This window comes from Pempheris klunzingeri, chromosome 21 (genome assembly GCF_042242105.1).
Source record: "Pempheris klunzingeri isolate RE-2024b chromosome 21, fPemKlu1.hap1, whole genome shotgun sequence".
NCBI classification, from domain to species: domain Eukaryota; kingdom Metazoa; phylum Chordata; class Actinopteri; order Acropomatiformes; family Pempheridae; genus Pempheris; species Pempheris klunzingeri.
The window spans coordinates 5,229,013-5,249,288 of record NC_092032.1 but is presented as its reverse complement, the minus strand read 5'-3'; the positions used below and the strand labels follow the sequence as shown (position 1 = coordinate 5,249,288).

The window sequence follows — 20,276 nt, the reverse complement described above, 5'->3', positions numbered from 1 at the left end:
GCGAGAGTGGCTTTACAGTCCACATGCACATGTCATAAACACTCAATTTTGGTTCATAGCATTGACACTATATTTAGACTCAGGGATATGTTTTCCCTTTTACATCATAAAAAACATGCGGGAGACACACCCTGATGGCAAACCAATGAAAATGGATGGGAGTCACTATGTTTGTATTAACTATAGGCGGTTTAGAACATGGTGGAAAACCATCATTTGATCTCCTCACAGTGGTCACTCACACTACAGCGATGTGTAATGAAAAGGATCTTTCAGAAATGGTCTGGCCTGTTTCAAAGTGTCACTGTAAAAGCACTATAATGACAACGTTCTTAGGTTCCTCTGACTTTAAGGTAATGAATGTCGCAAGCAAATCTTTAGCCGGTGACATTCAGTAAGTCATATGTAGGTGCCGGAGCACTTTATCAGACTTAAACACACACACATTATTTAATTCTTCCTCGAATGATAATGCTTCCAAAGGGCTGTAAATCAGTAATATCGCTGTTACAGTATGTGATATAACACCGTCTTCTGTGGTGGTGACACATAATGTGCTCCGGAGGGTCTGCTGCCGGACAAAAATCACTCCTTTATAAGTCGACAGCACAAGTGGTTAACAGATCATCCGTTTTCTCCCTGAAACCTAGAAATTGATGTTTTTTAGTTTTTGGAAGCGGCTCATTGACCGTTGCTGTGGAGACGAACACATACGCTTTGCATTACTTACAAAATGTTTAAAATTACTATGATATTATCATATCATTTACATAAATTAATTAATTCATAGATCATCTAGATGCAGTGGTATTACTAATTCGGCTACGCTATATATTCTGCCAATCTAAAACATCATTTTCAAAAATACGAGCTAGAATATCTGAAATAAACCTCATCTCATCTCATCTCATTTTCTATACCGCTTATCCGTCAGGGTCACGGGGGACATTGGGCGAGAGGCGGGGTACACCCTGGACTGGTCGCCAGCCAATCACAGGGCCACATACAGAGACAGACAACCATTCACACTCACACCTACGGACAATTTAGAGTTACCAATTAACCTAATGTGCATGTCTTTTGGATTGTGGGAGGAAGCCGGAGTACCCGGAGAGAACCCACGCTAGCATGGGGAGAACATGCAAACTCCACACAGAAAGACCCCGGGTTCAAATCGGGATTCGAACCCGGGACTGGGTTGGGTCTTGCTGTGAGGCAACAGTGCTAACCACAGCACCACCATGCTGCCTCTGAAATAAACCATCACATTTAATTTCTCTTCACATGGACCATCTAGATCAGGTCAGGAGCTCTGCAACAACTGCTCCCATGTGTGTAGCCCCTTATGATGCTGAATTATAAGCCTTTAAAAATGCTCCGAGGTCAAGATTCAGAGGTTAGTATTACACAGCAGGAGCCATACTCATATATGTTACTCACCAGTTCGAGACCTTTCTAACGCAGTATTTGGTTTAGTCCTGTGACAAAGTTTTAATTTTCTCATTTCATGGACACAAGGCATCCCAGGCCTAGTTTCAGAGTACTTCAAAGACCCATGTTATAAAATGAAATAAATAAAGTGGGCCCACGATTGAAATTTAATGGGAAATTTCAAATTTATTTGCAGAGTGGAATAGTAGGCTAATAGTAAATGGAGAAACTTGAAATGAAATATTGACTGTACAAAGGAAATATGGACTGAAGATAAAATGAAATATATGAAGGTGGCAAAAGCAAAAATTAAATGTGATAAATAATTAGATTGTGTAACAGTGGAAATCTATGAAGGATTAAAAGAGGGATGTGACACACACACAGACGTTTTGACGTGTTTTATTGTTTTAAGAAAGTTAATTTCATACTATCATACTATCTATACTATCATAGTAAGTTTTGTAACGTAATGCAAAGCAGTCGAGTAAGTAGGCTCTATGAAAAACAGATAAAAAGATTGATTGATTTTAGAACTGAGGAGGAAGTGATTCAGAATGACGGCCTAAACGGTCGTATTGTTGAGCTGTCAAAGACACTGTCGTGTTTTTATGTTAACAGGAAGTGACAACAGTGAGGAAAAGCTGAGCGTCCTCGCCTCTATAGAAATGATCGAGCCACTTCATGTATTAAAAACCGACAAAAGCGCTATTTTCCAGGATGGAAGGAGAAATAAATTAAAGTGGATGGTCAGAGCAGTAACCAGTTGTGTTGCTGACTTAAGAAGGACACGTTTTTGACCGGCAGCGGGCTGATGTGGACTGATAAGATAAAGGAAAACAAGGGTAGAATCTCATGCTTAAATGCTGAGTAATGTAGCGGTTATAGTTAAAAAAGAATAAGAAATGAGAAATAAGAAGACAGAAGTCCTACTGACAGGAAAAGACTTGATGCAGGCAGAAAAATAATCCAATCGAAATACATTAGTCTAAAAATTGTGCCGTGGGACATGAAAAAAAATTAGAAATTCATGCTGCGGACACCTATGAGATCAGGTCGAGTTCTGTGGTAGTAAAGTACAAGAGCACATATACTGACAGTCTTTCACTTTTACTGCCCAGGTTCATTCACCCTTGCTGGCAAAACGCAGGCTACCTAAAGAAATGTCCTTAAGCAAGATACTGAAATTTCAAGGATTGATGTTATGTAGGAAACCTCTGAGTTATTTATTTCAACTTGCCTGATTTTTTACCATATTCATTTTTTGTCTATTTTCTTAGGTCCAGAGGGTCTTGGGTTCAGCATCACATCCAGAGATGTCCCCATTGGTGGCAGCGCTCCCATTTATGTCAAAAACATCCTTCCTCGAGGGGCAGCCATCCAAGATGGCCGATTAAAGGCTGGAGACCGGCTGCTGGAGGTAGGAGAGCCCTTACTAAAGGCTTTTAACCATTATATAGTGTTCATGGAGTGTGTTCTCTGAGATTATATGTCATTTTAGAGACTTATTACTCCTTTGCTGATATGGTTTTGTTCCAAAACTCAATCTTACAGAGCTTTTGCTGAAATGATAGCAATAGCAATTCAGCTCCACCTTAAAAACGCTGAGCAAAAGTGATTAGATGGAACAATATTTTGATTATGCTTCAATCAGCATGACATGAAAATCAGCCAGTGCTCACTTTAGGGCAAAATAACCCATGTTTAATTCCAGCTCCAGCTGGCTGGGAGGGTAAGCTGCATAAAGGTTTTGTGGAGACCAGAGATTCTCTGCCTTTAAAGTTGAAGAGCGCTTTGATTTTAGTTCTGCCACTGAGTGTGTGTGTGTGTGTGTGTGTTTTTTTTTATGTGGGTGTATCTTTATTTTTACCTGTATGTATGTGCTGAGTATTTATGACTCTCTGTGTGTGCATGCAGGTTAGTGGAGTGGACCTGAATGGTAAGAGCCAGGAAGAGGTGGTGGCCCTGCTCCGTGCCACACCCATGGGTGGAACCGTGAACCTGTTGGTGGTTCGCCAAGATGATTCCTTGCTGCCTCGAGAAGTGGTCAGTACCGAGCTAGTTCCCCACCTTATAACCTGTTGTCATCACTGCTCGCCCACTCAGAAATAAGAAATATCACTTTAACAGTAGATTTCTCTTAAAAACATGCCATTGAATTGAGGAACATCGTGAGTCTCTAAGAGCTATGAATTACTGAACTAATGAAAGAAATAAGAAAGAGAGACTGTAGATGGTTATTGCTTTTGGTGCATATTTCAATTATTAGTGCTGGATCAACTTGGTCCATTCGATCCAACATGTCCCAGTTTATTCAACGAACTTGCTCATGGCATATGGTGAGGGTCACTAAATGTGTAACACTGAGTCCAGCTGGATTATATATTTGTCATGGTGGATGCACTGATGTGCCTTTAATTTCTCTTCAGCCTATAAACTTCTCTGCTCGTCTCTATCAAGCTTTCTGCACAGTATTTTGTTATATTCTTGTGTCCATTGTATAATTCTGACAGTGTTAACAGTGCACGTTAAAAGGGATCGAAGGCTGCTCCTCTCTGAAGACCTAAGTGTCTATAAAAGCAACGATTATGAATTACAAGTAATACTTATAAGCAAACGTTTATTTTTTTTTAGATCTACCTGAAACCTACAGTGGCGGCTTTGAAGTCTATATGCACCTACCCATTCACCAGCCCCCCCCCCCCTGCTTTAACCCCCAGCTGAATGAGAGAAGAGAATCACTTGAACGTACATGGTTCCCTGAGTGTTAGAGCATGCAGGCTTAGCCACACAACCAGCCCCACTCAAGCAAACACACACTGATGTGAATCACAAAGTTAACTACATACATGCTAAACATATGCAGACACACACTTTCACTAACTCACACACGCACACACACACACACACACACACACACACACACACACACACACACACACAATGAACAGCGCACGTATACGCAGACACCCTCAAGTGGCGCGGATGAGCGGAAAAATACAGCACTGTAGTCACATACCCACTCGCACACATGAACAGGGACACTGACATGCACACGTTGCCCACAGCACACACACACACACACACACACACACTCACACACACACACACACACACTCTCCCACTTGGACACACGCAGCTTACATACAGGGTGACTTTGGCTGTCGTGCAACAGATGGTGAGGCTACTGCCCTCATCCAGCCTGCGCTCAGTCGCTCTGACAGCAGGCTCGGGCGTCACAGCACCTTGGCAGTCCAGGGGCCCCCGATGCCAACCACGCTGCTACCCTTAATACTCAGCCTGGCACCTGGGCTTTTAACCCCGCCAAAGGAGCTGTTCAACCTGTAGGGTAATGGCTCCCTGAGACACATTTACTCTGCGAATGTGCTGTTTCTCCCGTTAGAAATGCACAACCTTTAATCGGTCTACAGCTTTACTCTAATTTTACCAAGCATAAAGTGGCAAATGGGCTCAAATTTCACTCCTACTTGATTTTAAAGTAAAAAAAAAAAAGACAACATAATGTGGCTATACATGATCTTATTGTTTGCAGCTTGCGGCAAACCTCTGACCATCAGGTTTCTCAACAGGCTATTCAGCTACTCCAGAAAACATTGGAATTCTAACTTAAGGGATGCACCGAACTGATTCATATGTCTCTCAGCAGCCATGACAGCAAGTGAATGATGCTGCGGCAAGTGTTAAAAAATGCATGGCTGCCGACTCATCAGTGGTGTGGTGTGAGCTTGATGGCTGCTTCTCTGTTAGCTTCTGATTCAAAAAGCCCCTCATGAAAAAACTGTCTAGTAATCTTGCCTTTCTCCTTTGACCAACTTCTTCATGCTATGAGAGACTAGTGAACACTCCAGCACTTTCCACAGCACTCTCCACTCCCCTCCTGTTCTTTCTTCTTTTTTTTTTTCCTCTTTCTCACTCACACTTCTACATTCTCCAGCAGTGCTTTCACAAATCTCAATAATCCTTACAAGTATGTTCATAAAAATCAGATAAGGAGACCAAGGCTCTGCTGGTGACAGTTATTGCAAATAAAGCATGGAGGGGAAAGCATAGTCAGTAATTGCCTTCTCTGTCACACACTCTGGATGTGCAAGTGCATGTGTGTGTGCGTGCATGCACATATACTACACAGTCTAGATTCAGGCCACACTTAAACACACATGCATGGGCCAGCTTTTATGTGCTGTCATTCATGTAATTCCCCCAATGACAATGTGATGATGTTTTAAATTGTAGCGTGAGTGACATGCCAGAGGACCGCAGACATCTGTCAAACAAGCACAGCACTCCACTCTCATGCGCACACAGCGGCAGGAGATCCAGCTGTAGAGAAGAAAATAGAAAAAGAGACGTTTTCTGTCTAGTTGACATTTGCCTGCTGATGTTTAATGTCAGCGTCAAAAATCCGTCCACGCCTCCTTTTGTTTTGATGTTTTATTGTATGCAAGGCGCACTGCACGCGCCCCCCAGAGGAATTAATTTAGCCTCCCAGCACGTTTGCGGAGCATCTTTAATTACCATGTTCGGGGTGTATTTTGACATGCTTTCAGTAACAAAAGCAGTAGCTCTCAATAGCTTTCAGTGAATGAAGTATTTACCGGGGAGAGAAAAGGTTAAACGGCAATAGAGCAGAGTGGGGCGTTGCCTCTGTGATTTCCCCGCCTTTGTCTGTCTGGTTACCTCTCCATTTCTACTCCAAGGATATCAATAGACCTTTTCAAAAGGATACAGTATATTGTATCAATAAGTAGAACAGCCTTAACCTTTACCAAACACTGGACTCATCTACTAATAAGCCTGCCCTTTCATACCTGTTTTTTCCATTAAACCCTCACCGTCCACAATAATGCAGAGTTTTATAATAACCCTCATAGGGAGGGACTCTTGCCTTGTTGTGTTTTGTACGTAGTTCTATAACATGAACCCCGTGACCCTCTGCTGATAAATGCTGTTCATTTAAAGTGGAGGCGAGAGACAAGCACAGACATACAGACAGAGTTCTTTCTAAAAGCTCAGCTTGAACCCTGACAACACGAAGCACTGATCAATGGCTATGTACAAAGTAACTTCATGCCATGCTGCTCCTTCACTTGACAGCTCAGGGAGTTCAAATCGGGGATTTTAAGGGAGGATTTGAAGAGACTTTGAAGAAAGAGATAGAGAGAGATAGAGAGAGAGAGAGATTGCTGCCCCCTACGGGTTTGGAGGTTAACTCATGACTTTTATCATCTGTTATGAGGAGGCAGGAAGACATAACTTTGGTAAAAATCCAGAGTAAGCATGAATAGTGGCTGACTGTCAGTGAGTGACTGTTTTATGGCCTTTGGATAACTTTATTAACCATAGCATGGCTGACAGTAATGTTGCATTGCAAAACAACCCCAGACACGCTTACACACAGACACGCCACTGCAGTCCTTATACAGAAGCCAGAGAGGCACTCTCAAGTGCACTTGAACACACACATATACGCTACACAATTCCCATGCCTTGCTGGTGGATGTTATTTATTGTTGGCATTTATCTCCCAGCGTGCAGCACTGTTTGTGTTTACAGCTATGAGCGGCGCAGAGCCTTCAGTCCACATAGCCCAGTTTTGTAAAGTGGAGATTGCATTTCCAACTCCCCTTTTTCTTGTAATAGCCAAGTCAAATGTCATGCTTCAGTGTGCAACAAGCAAGGAACTATCCCTGCCTCCTCCTAAAGATGTCCATCCACACCCTGCTGCCAGTGATGGAACTTCACATCAATTCACCCGCTGTGGTGCCATTTAGTTCGGAGCAGACTGCAACAAAAAAAAAAAAAAAGGCAGAGAAATATAATCTGTACATACAAGTTCATTAACGGTGATCTGTAGGAAATATATTGCAGGCCTGCCAGTGACAAATTATTTAGATTCATTTGAAACCTCGGCATGACTGCTGTGATGTTACACACACACAGATACACATATTCATACCCTCAGTCGTGCCCTAGACATATTTTAAACACTACAAATACTGAACCACTCCACGTAAAACACCCAATATGGGCTTGATTAGTCACAAAAGTGCTCAAGTGCCATAATAATGTCATCCATTGTTGCCCTTACATCATTCCTTGACCCGAAATGAACAGCTTTTTTTTTTTTTTAATTTTTTATTATTCCAATAGGACGATGAATTGTGGAGAACAAATGGGCTCGAGAATTCTCTGTTGTAACACTGTGGACCACATAAGTGCAATTAAACAGTACATTAAAATCCCCTTTTTATGATCATATCACACTTGTCACTGATCCATTAGTGGCTATATCTTCCAGGCAATGAGAATCTTAATTGCACAATTAATTATGGCATCTGATTGATGTGACTGTGCTGAATTTATGGCTCGTGCAAATGCTGGAGACGCAGTAGACAAATGTGTGACAGTATTGCTGTTATAGCAGACTAATGGCCTGTTTCATAAGTGCCAGCCCTGGTGGCCTGGTTTAAAATGCTCCATGCCATGTTTTTGCCAGTGGACTTTAATTGAGGCCGTCAGGAGCTCTCCATTTGAAGATTATTTTAGCTGAAATAATCTAAACTAACCAACCCAAGTCTCTGCAATCATTGTATACAGTATGAATGAAAACACTGGTTCCTTGAAATAGATCAGATATCTAAACAAGCCCATTGTTTTTCTTTTCTTAGTCAATCACTGTCAGTGTTGCATAGCTTTGCACAATTATTCACAGCGAATGATATCTCTGTTCTTTTTTCTTCATCATTCCTGTAACAGCGTTGCACAGCTGGCTTTTGTTGCCTGCAGGACGGTGAGGTTACCACTCGTGACTTCAGTGTATTTAAGTTGGAAAACAAGAACAGACTTATGAACTATATTGATTTCCTCGCTGCAGAGATCCATTTAGCGAGTCGGTAGAGAGAGAAATGAATTGATACAAGGCAAACAAAACACAAGCCCCTGTCTTTGGAGGCAAGGAAATTATACACAGTTCAGCTGAGTTAGAACCAAGTTCACACAGTCTAAGACAATTTAGTTGAATCTTGAACAAAAAAAAGTAGAACATAGAAAAGAAACACCTAAGCTGGAAGCAAAGTCTCCAATATGTGATGCTATCAAGCATCACATATTGGAGACTTACTTACTTGCTGTTAAAACAAATACTGAGTACAAATATTGAACTCATTTGATGATTTGATGATAATTTGATTGAAAAGCATTCAATCATTAACCTTTTAACAGCACAGCATGCAGATGATGACATTCCCCTGAAGTGCTGATAAACAGTGCTATCTTAAGCTATGCAGTATCTACAGCCATGCCAGAAAATGACATCTTGGCTATTATTATAATTAGATGTCTGTTTTTCTTTTTCTCCTCACTTTAGGGATGATGTAATTTGTTGCAACTTTTGATAATAAAGTGCAAAAGGCAGTCTTTCTTGTCTGTCTTTTGAATGAGTTTATTCATAGAACTGCACTTTACACAGTAAGATATTTTACTTTGGTAAAACTTGGCAAACAACTTGAGGAGATGAGTCATGTCTTACTGGTAGAGCTGCTAATTTAATGTTCTTATAACTTTTATGTCGGTATTCACACTTCCTCAATGATTTAATGAATTCCCAGTCGTACTCTATGATATAACTTAAAACCGGACCAGCTGCTAGAATATAATTGAGTGTAATCAGCAAATTGCTCTGCTATTAAAAATATCTAGAAATAGCTGACCCCTACTCTGTAAATTTGTTCTGAACATGCAGTTGGAACTCAGGTGAAGTCAAATTACGGGAATTGCTCTAAAGGCCTTTGGAAGGAGCAGTGCAGAGCTGTGGTTTGGCAACCTGCAATCAGTGAGAGCATCTATGACTTTACAGAGCTCTTCAGAACAGTTTGGCAGCAGCGGATGCATCTTGGAGGTCACTTTCTCTTCCACTTTATGCCTAAAGATGTCTCTGAAATGACAGGGCACTATGATCTTGTAGGTAAGGGCTCCAATGTGTTACCATGGCATCAAAAATCTCTTCCCCCATCTCCAAAAAGTATCCTCTTGTGGGGACACTTTATCCAAATTGTCCGCTGAAAGCTTCATAAAATTCATGCTTTGCTCTCACTCCGTGACGTTTAGCAGAAAATCACTCACATTGCACTTTTCTCCTGCTTTTTCCCTCTCTGTTCTCTCCCTAGCTTTCTTCTGTTTATCACGGGCGCCTTCTATTTCAAGGATGCTAATGAGTCCTCCTCACATTATTAATTTAGCACCTATAGAAAGGTTTCTGGATAAAACTACAGAGTTCAGAAACATGCTCTGTCATAATTAAAGCTAATGCTGCCAAGCGTGGTTGAAGACAATGCCAGGCTGGTTAACGATTTCTGAGCGTGTCTCGTCAATGCCACCTGTTTTCATTTAGCATTTTTCAGCAGCTGTTCCTGTAATTATGCTTGCTGTCAGTTTAGAGAATGGAAGTATGCACCACAGCATTGTGCTATGCCGATAAACAAGGTAGTTAAAGGCCACTAATGGCAACACAGTCACTCTCCCGAAGGGGACTCAGCATCTGTTTCACAACACATAAAGGGTTGAAGTGTGTACGTACAGTTGGACATAGCAAAGCGCTTTTTATCCACCATTAGCTTGAAATGGGAGGCATCTGCTTCATGATGTGCGTTTTTACTTTGGTTCCCCTGAAAAGCCTTTGCATACCCTCCCAGTTGCCAAATAGACCGAGGAAGTCACCTTTTACTTTTTTATTTTGTCTGGATGGATGTAATCACGCCCTGAAACACGTAGTGTCAAGCAAGCCCCGTACATGAGTCTGTTTTTGGTTGCTCACGGTGACATCCTCGCAGTGCCCTCATTGAGAGCCAGTAGCCATAACACTATTGCAGTGATGTAGACAGATCTCGCCTCAGATGCCCTCATGGAAACAGACTTTGTTCTGCTAATGAGCCAAATGAGCGTTCTCATTAGAAAATCCCCAAAGGGTAACAGTCCCAGTTTGTCAGCGCTAAGTCAAAATCTGCTGCATTGCCCAGTGAAGAACATGTAATGTTAGTTCACAAACAATTAAAACCTGCTGATGCCAGCTGTGTGCTCCATGCCCTTTAGAGTTGTGTAACAGCTCTCAATCCCTCATTGTATCAGAAAAAGGCTTGGATTTATTTTTAGGCATAGAGGTATTTGATATTCGGCCCCTTTGTCAGAAAATGTTGTGAGGAGAAACCGCCACAAGAAATTTGTGTTACAATACTTATCACTCGTGCACCACTTTCGTAATTACACCCATGGCTGATTTCTTTTAGCCCTTTTGAATTCATTTCCAATGACCTTTATGTTGCCAAAATTGGGCCAAGTGTGGAAAGAAGTTTCCAGCAGAGTTAATTGTTTTAGGCAGTGATGTGCAGAGGACTCAGCGTTATGTGTGAATAGAAGTAATTGTGATTCATTTGCACTCTCTATTTCTCTCTCTTTTTCCTCTTTTGCAGCTAACCAATGCTTTTTGTGTTGTTCTGTGTCTGTGACACACTTGTGCACACCTAGCGAACCTTTCTTATTAGCACATGACGAGTTAACTAAGGTAGAAACAAAACAGAAAGGCCTGTTAAGCAGGCTATTTAGCTAGACTGATGAGCAACGCTTCCCTTTCTCTGCCCTTGTCTGCTCACCTGCTCACGCCTAAAGCTTCCTCTATAGCCCTCCCCTGCCCGGACAATAGACTGTAATCAATGGGTGCTACCCTATCACAGTGTTAATTAATAAAGGACTTAATCTTATAATGGACTGTGACTGCATGGCTGTGTCAGACATAGGCTTTTGTGACGAGCTGGCCTAGTGGCTTGAGTCACTTGGCTTTAGAGCTGTTGGGATGATGATAATAATGATATGACATCCACTCCATGCAACAATGGTTAAAAAGTTTGACTTCAACGACTGGTACCTGAACGCAGCACTGCACTACTGCAACATTCAGTATTTGCAGCCAACCATGATATCTTTTGGTTTTTGCTGTAACTTGAATGATCAAAAAACGTGATACAGCATCAACTACACACTCGCCAGAACTCTTTAAACAGGGAGCAACATACAATCATGTAACATAACTTGATCGTGACAACAATGTTAAGACTGCACAGAGGCTACACGCATGAAAAAGAGACCATTATCAGCTTTGTCGCAGTGTGAAAGCACTAATAGTCAGTTTTATAAGTCCACACATGTGCTTATGCATGCAGCCTTTTCAGTGTTTCGACATCAGTTCATCTATTGCCAGTACTTTTGTGCTGTCTGTCCCAGGAGCATACACAGGGCTGAGCTTGGAACAAGGACCTGACTTTCTTTTTTTCTCCTGTGCAGAGGTAGTTCAATCCAATTCTGCCTGAGCTGAATCGGTGCAACGAGGTCTGTCAAGCAGCCTGACAAACTCATTCTTGGCTAGCGGCACTTGTTCCTGTCTGATGAAAATGTTACACTGCTCTCTCATTCTCTGCCTTGGCCCGCTATTCCCAGAACACAATTCTGAGTGGGTGGTTATTCTGTCATCATTTTGGAAGGGAGTGCATGCACACACACACACACACACACACACACACACAGGCTCAGACAGGGTCTATCCAAGGTAATTTTTTCATTCAATGTATTACTGTCTTCAACTGCTGGACTAAAAGCCTCTTCAGAGACATAGTCACTATTTCTTTATTATTTTATTTTGATAAAAAAATCTTCATCAAAGATACAGACTGATGACGCCAATGAGGCACAAGGCCGTTCATCGACAAGTGTTCTTTTTAGAGTGGAAATTCTATCTTTGTGCCACGTTGCTATGGGCCTGCATTGGAAACCAACTGATGACAACCCACCGGTTGAGTTAAGGTTGGGGTTTTAGAAATGATGACATGATGTATTTATAAGCTCCAAACAAGAATGCCAAGTCAAACATTGCACATTTGCCCCTGCATTGGATAACAACTTGTTTTCAATTGGTTTTTTTTTCCTGTCCCTTATATGCTTTACTCAGCTATCTGAGAGAAAGCAAAGGGTCACTTCCTGACAATACCCGGTGATTTCTGTAATGGAACTGGAGGTGTTGAAATGCAGTACGATTAAATGGATTCCAGAGGTCTGAATTTACTAAGGGTCCAGTCACAGACAAAGCCCTGTTGGCAAGTTGTACAGACAGGTGTACTGCCATTTTGAAAGCAGGGGAAGAAAGGCAGAGAGGCAGAAAAAGGGGCAGATAGGATAGCCGTCTGGAGAATAGGGGCTCAGTTAGAGGGTGTTGAAAAGAGCCTCCACCTGAACGCACTGCTGCATCCTAATAACTCCTCAGCCGCTGAAAAAAATAAGACAAAAAAAACCTTACGCTCTATCTTTCCTGTCTTTCCTCTGCTTCCCTCTTTATCCGAGCAGCTGTGAAGGGCACACACCTGGCTGCCATCCATCTGGCTGTGTGTGTGTGTGTGTGTGTGTGTGTGTGTGCACATGTCTGTACTGATGTGAGTCTATTTAAAGAGGTCTTGTGGTGGGTTTCTGCGGTTGATTGCTCTCACTGCCAGTATTGTTCATGAGGATTTGGCTGCCATGGCAATAACTACGCACATTACTGTACAATCTGGCCAAACACAGTATTACAGCACTGTTCTCAAGCCTTCTATGGAGCGGGCTCGTGATCTGACAATCTGACACGACTCTCGTCTGTTGAATATTAGCATGTGCTTGGGGAAAGTGATTGGCAGACTCTTACTCAGCAACTGCTGTCGACGTGCTCTTGATCAAGGAACGTAACTCCCAAGAACTCTAATGGAGCAGCTCAGTGGCCTATAGCAGAGGCCTGTATGTCTGTATGGAAGACTTTCCTCCTCTTTGAGAATTGTAGAGAAAGAAGCAGTGTCTCATTTTCTTCTATCAAACTGTGGGCTGAGATTAAAACTTTTGGTTTTAGCACTCAGCTCCTCAGTTTCTTGGCCAAAGTGCAAAAACTTTGGTGGGCACTGAACCACTGCACAGAAATTCTTTTTGAACATTGTTTTATCTTTATCAGGTTTCCACATAGAAACTGCCAGCTTTTTGATGCCTCTGGTGTTTTCTCTACACCGTCAGCTTTCTCTCACATCTCCTTTCCCCTTCTATTTGGCTGCAAGTACACAAATGTTAGTCCTTTGGTTAGTTTTTTTACAGATGCCCCTTGTTAGACACCACTGCACTGTCAGAAAAGAGACAAGAGTGGTTGTTTGATGAACTATTTTCCTCCTGAATTGATCACACTGGATGTTGGACACTTGACGGTACTCTCTCAAACCTCTTTGGCAGTTGAAAATAACCATTTTGTGTACCATGCATGAGGATCTGCAGTGCCAGCCCCGCAACACCACGCTACTGTGGTGAATTTCAACAAAAAGCCCATGGATCACACGGGGGAAGGAGGGTCGCGTTGTTAACGTGTCACAATTATCCTTCAAAGGGGTGTTGTTCAAAGGAAGCCACTGTTGTTTGAGCGCCAAATTGCTACCTGGCATTTTCAAAGTTCTCCACTGTCCCCACTGTTCCTACACTGAGCTCATAACGGTGGAAAGAAATTAGCAGCGCTTGGCTAGACAGTATGGCCAATTGACGCTGACAGCCCTGAGATATGTGACATGCTTGCCATCCATTCGCTTTCTTCTCCTGCTCCCCTCATCTTTCTCCTCTTTATCTTGTCTCCCGCCTGCTTTCCATTTTCTTGTCATTCACCATCCTTGTTCCTTCAATTTTCCTTCCACTAGTCTCTGTTATCTTTTTTTTTGTCCTCTTTTTTTTCTGTCTTTCACCAAAGTTAAAGTTAGATACTTCACCCAGCCATTCGAATGCAACAGTGACATTGCAGTTGGGCTCAGTAGCAGTTTGACAACGTTGGTTCCTTAGTTGAGTCATTAGCCCAAAGGACTAAGACTTGTGTGCAGATTTTTTTCATTTAAGAAAGGTTATTAGCACATCAGTAGTGGCAGAGCAATGACAAATGTTCACTTTAAGTTTTTCTTTTTGAAAGCCAGCTCATATTCAAGAAAATCAAGGAAATATCTCTCTTTACTTGCAGCCAGATGAAGATGACATGGTGTTAACCCCTGATGGTACAAAAGAGTTCATGACCTATGAGATCCCTCTGAATGACTCAGGCTCAGCAGGCCTTGGGGTCAGCGTCAAGGGTAACCGGTCCAAGGAGAACCATGCTGACTTGGGTATCTTTGTGAAATCTATTATCAATGGAGGTGCTGCTAGCAAGGCAAGTAACTATTCCCACCCACTTACACTCACTGTTTTTGTTGTAACTCAGGGACCTACAGATAAGTACAAAGATAAGGTGGATCACTGTGCCACATGGGTTCATAGTCCTTGTCATGTGACTTTTAAGTGGTCATTTAATGTTAATGCAGTTAAAGTGACTACTATGTAATGAATTTTCTTTCTTGGGGCAATATTGTTTTTTAATATTGTGTCTTCCACTTGAACTGCTAAATTTCAGTGTTCATAAATACCAGTAGTTTGGGATGATTTGTCTTCCAAAGTCTGAGAATAGGAACTTATGGCATTAACACAATAAAATGTGTTCCCAGAGAAAATGAAGAGGGGAAACACGATTATGATCTTGCCCTGGTATTTATTGAGATTTTCTGACAGAAAGGGCACATGTGATCCCTGAAATCCTGCCTCAGGATCAGCTGCAGAATGTAGAAGTTGCTCCTGTTCAGACCTAATGATGACAGTACTCAGAGGACTTTGATGCGAGCATGTCAGATCTAAATTTCCCCTGATGATGTCTGTCTGCAGGATGGACGTCTACGAGTCAATGACCAACTCATTGCAGTCAACGGGGAGTCATTGCACGGAATCACCAACCAGGATGCCATGGAAACGCTGCGCAAATCCATGTCTGTAGAGGGCAACAAGAGAGGGATGATTCAGCTCATTGTGGCCCGACAGGTGCCCAAAAACAATGAGGTAGCCTAACTGTCAGGAAGGAGTCAAACTGATGTGCAAGGGACTAATTGGCATCACAAGAAATCAGATTTAATTGGTCTGCCTTTGTTGATATAAATCTATACACACATGCATTCTCTAATTGGGCGGCTGTGGCTCAGTGGTAGAGTGGGCCGTCCCTCAATGAGAAGGTTGGGGGTTTGATCCCCAGCTCCTATGGGTCAACATGTCAAAGTGTCCATGGGCAAGACACTGAACCCCAACTTGCTCCTGAAGCATGGCTTCAGTGTGTGAATGAGTATGAAAGAATAGTCTCCTCCAAAATTACATTCCTCCTGTATGAATGATGTGTGAATGGGTGAATAAGGATGTCATGTAAAGCGCTTTGAGTAGTTGAAATAACTAGAAAGGAGCTATACAAATACAGACCATTCACCATTTACCATCTAATTCTACTCCCGTCTGTGGATGAGTTAAAGACAAGACAAGAAGGAGAGGGATCACTAAATTTCAGCTGCACCGAATGATAAATGAGAGTGGCCCTCCTCCCCGTTGTCACTGGCCCCAATCTATACTCCATAGGTTTTTGTTGCTTTGAGATAGCTAAAGGAGGAAGTTTATGAAGCGACCACAGCACCATGCAAATCTTCAAACAATCCCATTTCCTGTGTGAGATAGGTGATACCGTCTCACATTTCCCTCCATTCTCTGTGATTTTATTTGCCCACGGTGGGCCTTGATATGATATCTAAGAAGCACCTCAGTGACTTGTGATTGGCAGCCCGGTGGAATAACATCGCAGGGTAGGTTGATAAAGGAGCATGTACTGCAGCTATGTGGATATTTGCCATTAGGCGTCAGCGAAGAATATTGAAAGTGAGGGAATTTCACCTTCATCAGTTGTCCATTGTGGTGCTCGACTGTAACGGTATCCCTTCACACACTGGGGTAAAGACCAAGATGAATGTGAACCTGATTTAGCTGAATGTGAAATGCTTAGCACAGTGTGACTGTCCAGGACCGTGGATTTGTGTGCGGATTCTTCAATACACAGTCACTCACCCTGCAGCCAGAGGTTGTAGATCAGGTTTGATTAGTGTTGCTGTGACTCTAATTGGAGCCCGTGTCCCATGGCTGTGTGTCAGTTTGTAGTACCACGCTGACGCCCCGTCCCCCACTCTGCCCCTCACCCTCCCTGCCAGCCATCGTCCTCCAAGCTCTCTGTCTCTTTCTCTTCTCACCACACATCATCCCTCTGATGCCCTGTGCGCTTGTTATTCTGCTTGTTTTCATGTCAATTTTCACCTGCTCTCCCCCCCAACCTGTGATGCACCGTCGTTCACCACGTAGAACATGTACAGCAGCTGACTACATAGGCATCACCCATTAATTGCCATATTCAACATTGCTATAAGCCTATTCTTTAACTCAGTTTTACGTTGGGATCTCTCTCGTGACAACTGCACACAGCTACTTAACTGCTCTATGGCACAAAAAACAGGAAGTTATTTAAAAATGCATAATGCTAGTTCAAACTCAGTAGATAAAACTAAACATCACAATTTTAAGATTCATTAACACATGAATTCTTCTTCACGCTACGTTTTCTGCTAACTTTCATAATCACTCAGTTAAGCGGTCTCAGGCTAAGAACCATCTTTTCCAATTCTTTTGTCATCGGCAAGGTTCAAACACCACTGCTCCCGGCAAAACAAACGCGGGGTCGTCCGATGGGTGCTGCAATGCAATATGTCTTTTCAGTACAGTAAAATCTTTCCCTTATGATATGATGAGCCACCATAACTCACTCCAGATGGTCTTCCTAGATTGTATTTCATCATCTTCTCCAGCAAAAGAAGCGCCGCGCCTGCACTGAAGTGGCCCCGTGCATATTTGCTTTAAATCCAGGGCTGTTTTTGGTCTACACACCTTTTTCTTTTCCTTCTACCCTTGTGCCCCCTCCCTTCCAGCTAGGGGAGAAGACACATGTCACTCCAGGGAAAGCCCAGCCCCAAGGTTCAGTGAGTTCTATCACTTCAGTGCAGTCACTCTCCTATCCTCTTTAATCCCTCACCAGTAGGCACACAGGTAGACAGAATGACACTGAACAGACAGTTAAGGTCACAGACAAACATACACACAAATTCTATAAAAGCACACACACACATTTTTATATATATATATATGCTTGTATATAATTTAACATTAATTTCAACAGCAATTGCAAAGAGACGTCGTGATGCAACAGACAAAGATGTAAGGAGTGTGTGTGATACAAAAAGAGAAAGCAATTGCATTTTAGATTCCATTCATTAGACAGCCATTATAGGCAACAATGCACTGCCGAAGATTCAGTGTTTTCAGAAGGCTTAATGGTTTGAAAAGGTGCCATAAAGTCACTAGAGGGAAATTCAATGTACAAGAGAAAAGATAAGATTGGGAATTAATTTAGGGTCAGTTGCAAACCTCAGATAAGAAAAGCAGAAGTTAAATGTCGCCACAGACTCCAACTATAACCACCTCCCCCTTTTCCCCCGCTCTGCTGTGTTTGCCAGGCAGATATGTGGGGAGCCAGCACCAGTTTGCCACTGTCACCCAGCTGAATGGGAGTGAGCACTGGAGGCCACAATTGAAATGAATCAGATCCATCACTGTCTCCAGGAGAGACGAGCCGAGCAGCACAGCCTAATGCATCAGAAGGGGGACTTCGATGTGTACAGTGTATTCAGGCCACCCCACTCCATGAAAATTGCTTTGATTTCATCAGTGCTTGGTCCTGTGGGCTAAAGTGCGATCAACTTTGTTAGAAGAAAGGCAGGGTAATGTTTCTCGGTAGTTTAAGATAGCTCGGTTTGGTGGGTGTGTGCAAATCCAAAACCACACACACACACACACACACACACACACAGTGGTGAAGATGTTTGAATAGGCTGGTTCATATTGCTGATGGTCCTCTATTAAGCCCCTGTCTGAATTAGAAGTTTTCGTGGACCTTATCCGTAATGGACCCTGGAAATTCTTTCCAAGATCTGATTGGACTTTTAAAAATGAATAAAGTAAATAAATAAATAAAAAGTACGTAAAAACCCAACCCGATATTTCGCCCAGCGTATTACAGACCCAACTCAATGCATGCTCATAGGAAGAGAGACTCTAGACCTGTCTCTTTCGGATGTCGGATACAACATATAGTTGCCTATCAAAAGGAGACCCAATAACAGAAAAACTTGCCAAGTTAAACCATTACTTGTGTGTATTAAGAGCAGCATGACAGGTCTCTGTGTCTCTCTGACACACACACACACACACACACACACACACACACACACACACACACACACACACACACACAGAGCAGAGACAGCGGACAGGTTTCGCCTGCAAAATCCGGCAAACAGCACCTTCCCTTAGGGTTGTGCAGAAGTGTGGCCATCTATTGTATCGTTGAGTTTTCAAGGTGACAGTGAGATAATTGATGGAACAAAAAAAAAAAAAACAAGGATAAAATCATGTGGTCGATTAAATGTTGAGCTATGTAGCGTTAATAGTTAAAAAGATGAAATAATAAAAATGATTAACAAATATTTTGTTCCCAAGTCTAGTGATACAGAGTTGAGCCTCCGTAGAATCCAATATACCAACAATAGAAAGACAGAATAGCTCATGAAACCTCTTCAATAAGTAGCAGCTTTTGGAAACCGATACCAACAGTATTTGGTGATGCATTTGATGTGCAATCAAACAGAAGACATAGGTTGCCAGAAAAAAACTGTATTTCATTCAACATTCAACATTTTAACTTAAGCTTAGTACAGAGACGCACATACAAACACAGATGTCCACATACACATACTCCATATCTACAAACTTTGTACCAGAACAATTCATTTTTCCACTGTTCTGGTTCCACAGATAGCCCGTGTTTGAAAAACTACCATTCTGCCCCAGATAGTCGAGCGATATGATTGGTCACTGCCAATGTGTTTGAAGCACTGTAATTGCATCGCTGCCTCAGAGACTGTATAATTTCTCCTTCTATATCTGAGTTCTATTAATATATCATCATAACATGTATTAAGCCGTTACATTTATGAAAAATCCATCTCAATTCCATTTTTTTTGGTCACACTTCTGGAATGTTCTCCATCTTCCACGTCTGTAGTGCCGAGACTCGTCACAAACACAAAGTCCTGTGAATGAACCAAATACAGATTTGTTTTCATCTTTCTGCCCTTCATTGTTATTAGTTCCTTAATACCTCAATGTTTTTGACAGTAATTTGAAGACATAATCCTGTGTATATATGCATGGTTGCTTTTGTCCACTATAGAAATTGTAATGATGCGGTGTTGTCACGTTAGATGGATGCACCAGCAATAGCAATTCTCAACTGGTTTGAAAGGAATTCCTTGGAAATGTTGAACAAAGCGTAGCACCAGTGTAAAAGCTGGAGGAGGCTGAGGTTAGAGGTGGTCCTACTGACATGATGTACACCTAATTAATCTGCACTTTATTTGAATGTGATCTTGAGTTGATGAGCTGCCCTCGTCCCTGCTGTGGCTAACACTGCCAAGTGGGTCATTAAATGGGCAGAACAAAGAAGCCTGCTTATCATGAGACATCATGACAACTCATTTCAATACAAGGGGGATTATTATAAAACTAAGACCGCACTGTAAAGTGTGGCGATTATAGATTAATTTATGCCAATAAAATAAAATGGATTTTCTGGAGCCGCCATCCTGTTTATGAACGTTCACTCAGTGGTGGATGTTTTTCTCTGTCTGTTGCAACAGCTGTCGCTGCTCATGACATTACTAAGATATTTATCACACCAGCATCTAAAAGCAGACAGACTGATGATAAGCATGCTTGTGGCTGGGTTTCATTTCTCT

General features: G+C 42.2%; 1 protein-coding gene across 1 annotated transcript in view; it reads left to right on the top strand.

Moving 5' to 3' along the window:
- Positions 1-20,276, top strand: part of LOC139220860 (partitioning defective 3 homolog) — a 309,168-nt gene that overhangs the window by 156,210 nt on the left and 132,682 nt on the right. Inside the window, exons 11-14 of the mRNA XM_070852717.1 lie at positions 2,712-2,851; positions 3,349-3,477; positions 14,501-14,686; positions 15,232-15,402. Coding sequence (XP_070708818.1) covers positions 2,712-2,851; positions 3,349-3,477; positions 14,501-14,686; positions 15,232-15,402 — 626 coding nt within the window. The remainder of the gene's footprint in view (positions 1-2,711; positions 2,852-3,348; positions 3,478-14,500; positions 14,687-15,231; positions 15,403-20,276) is intronic.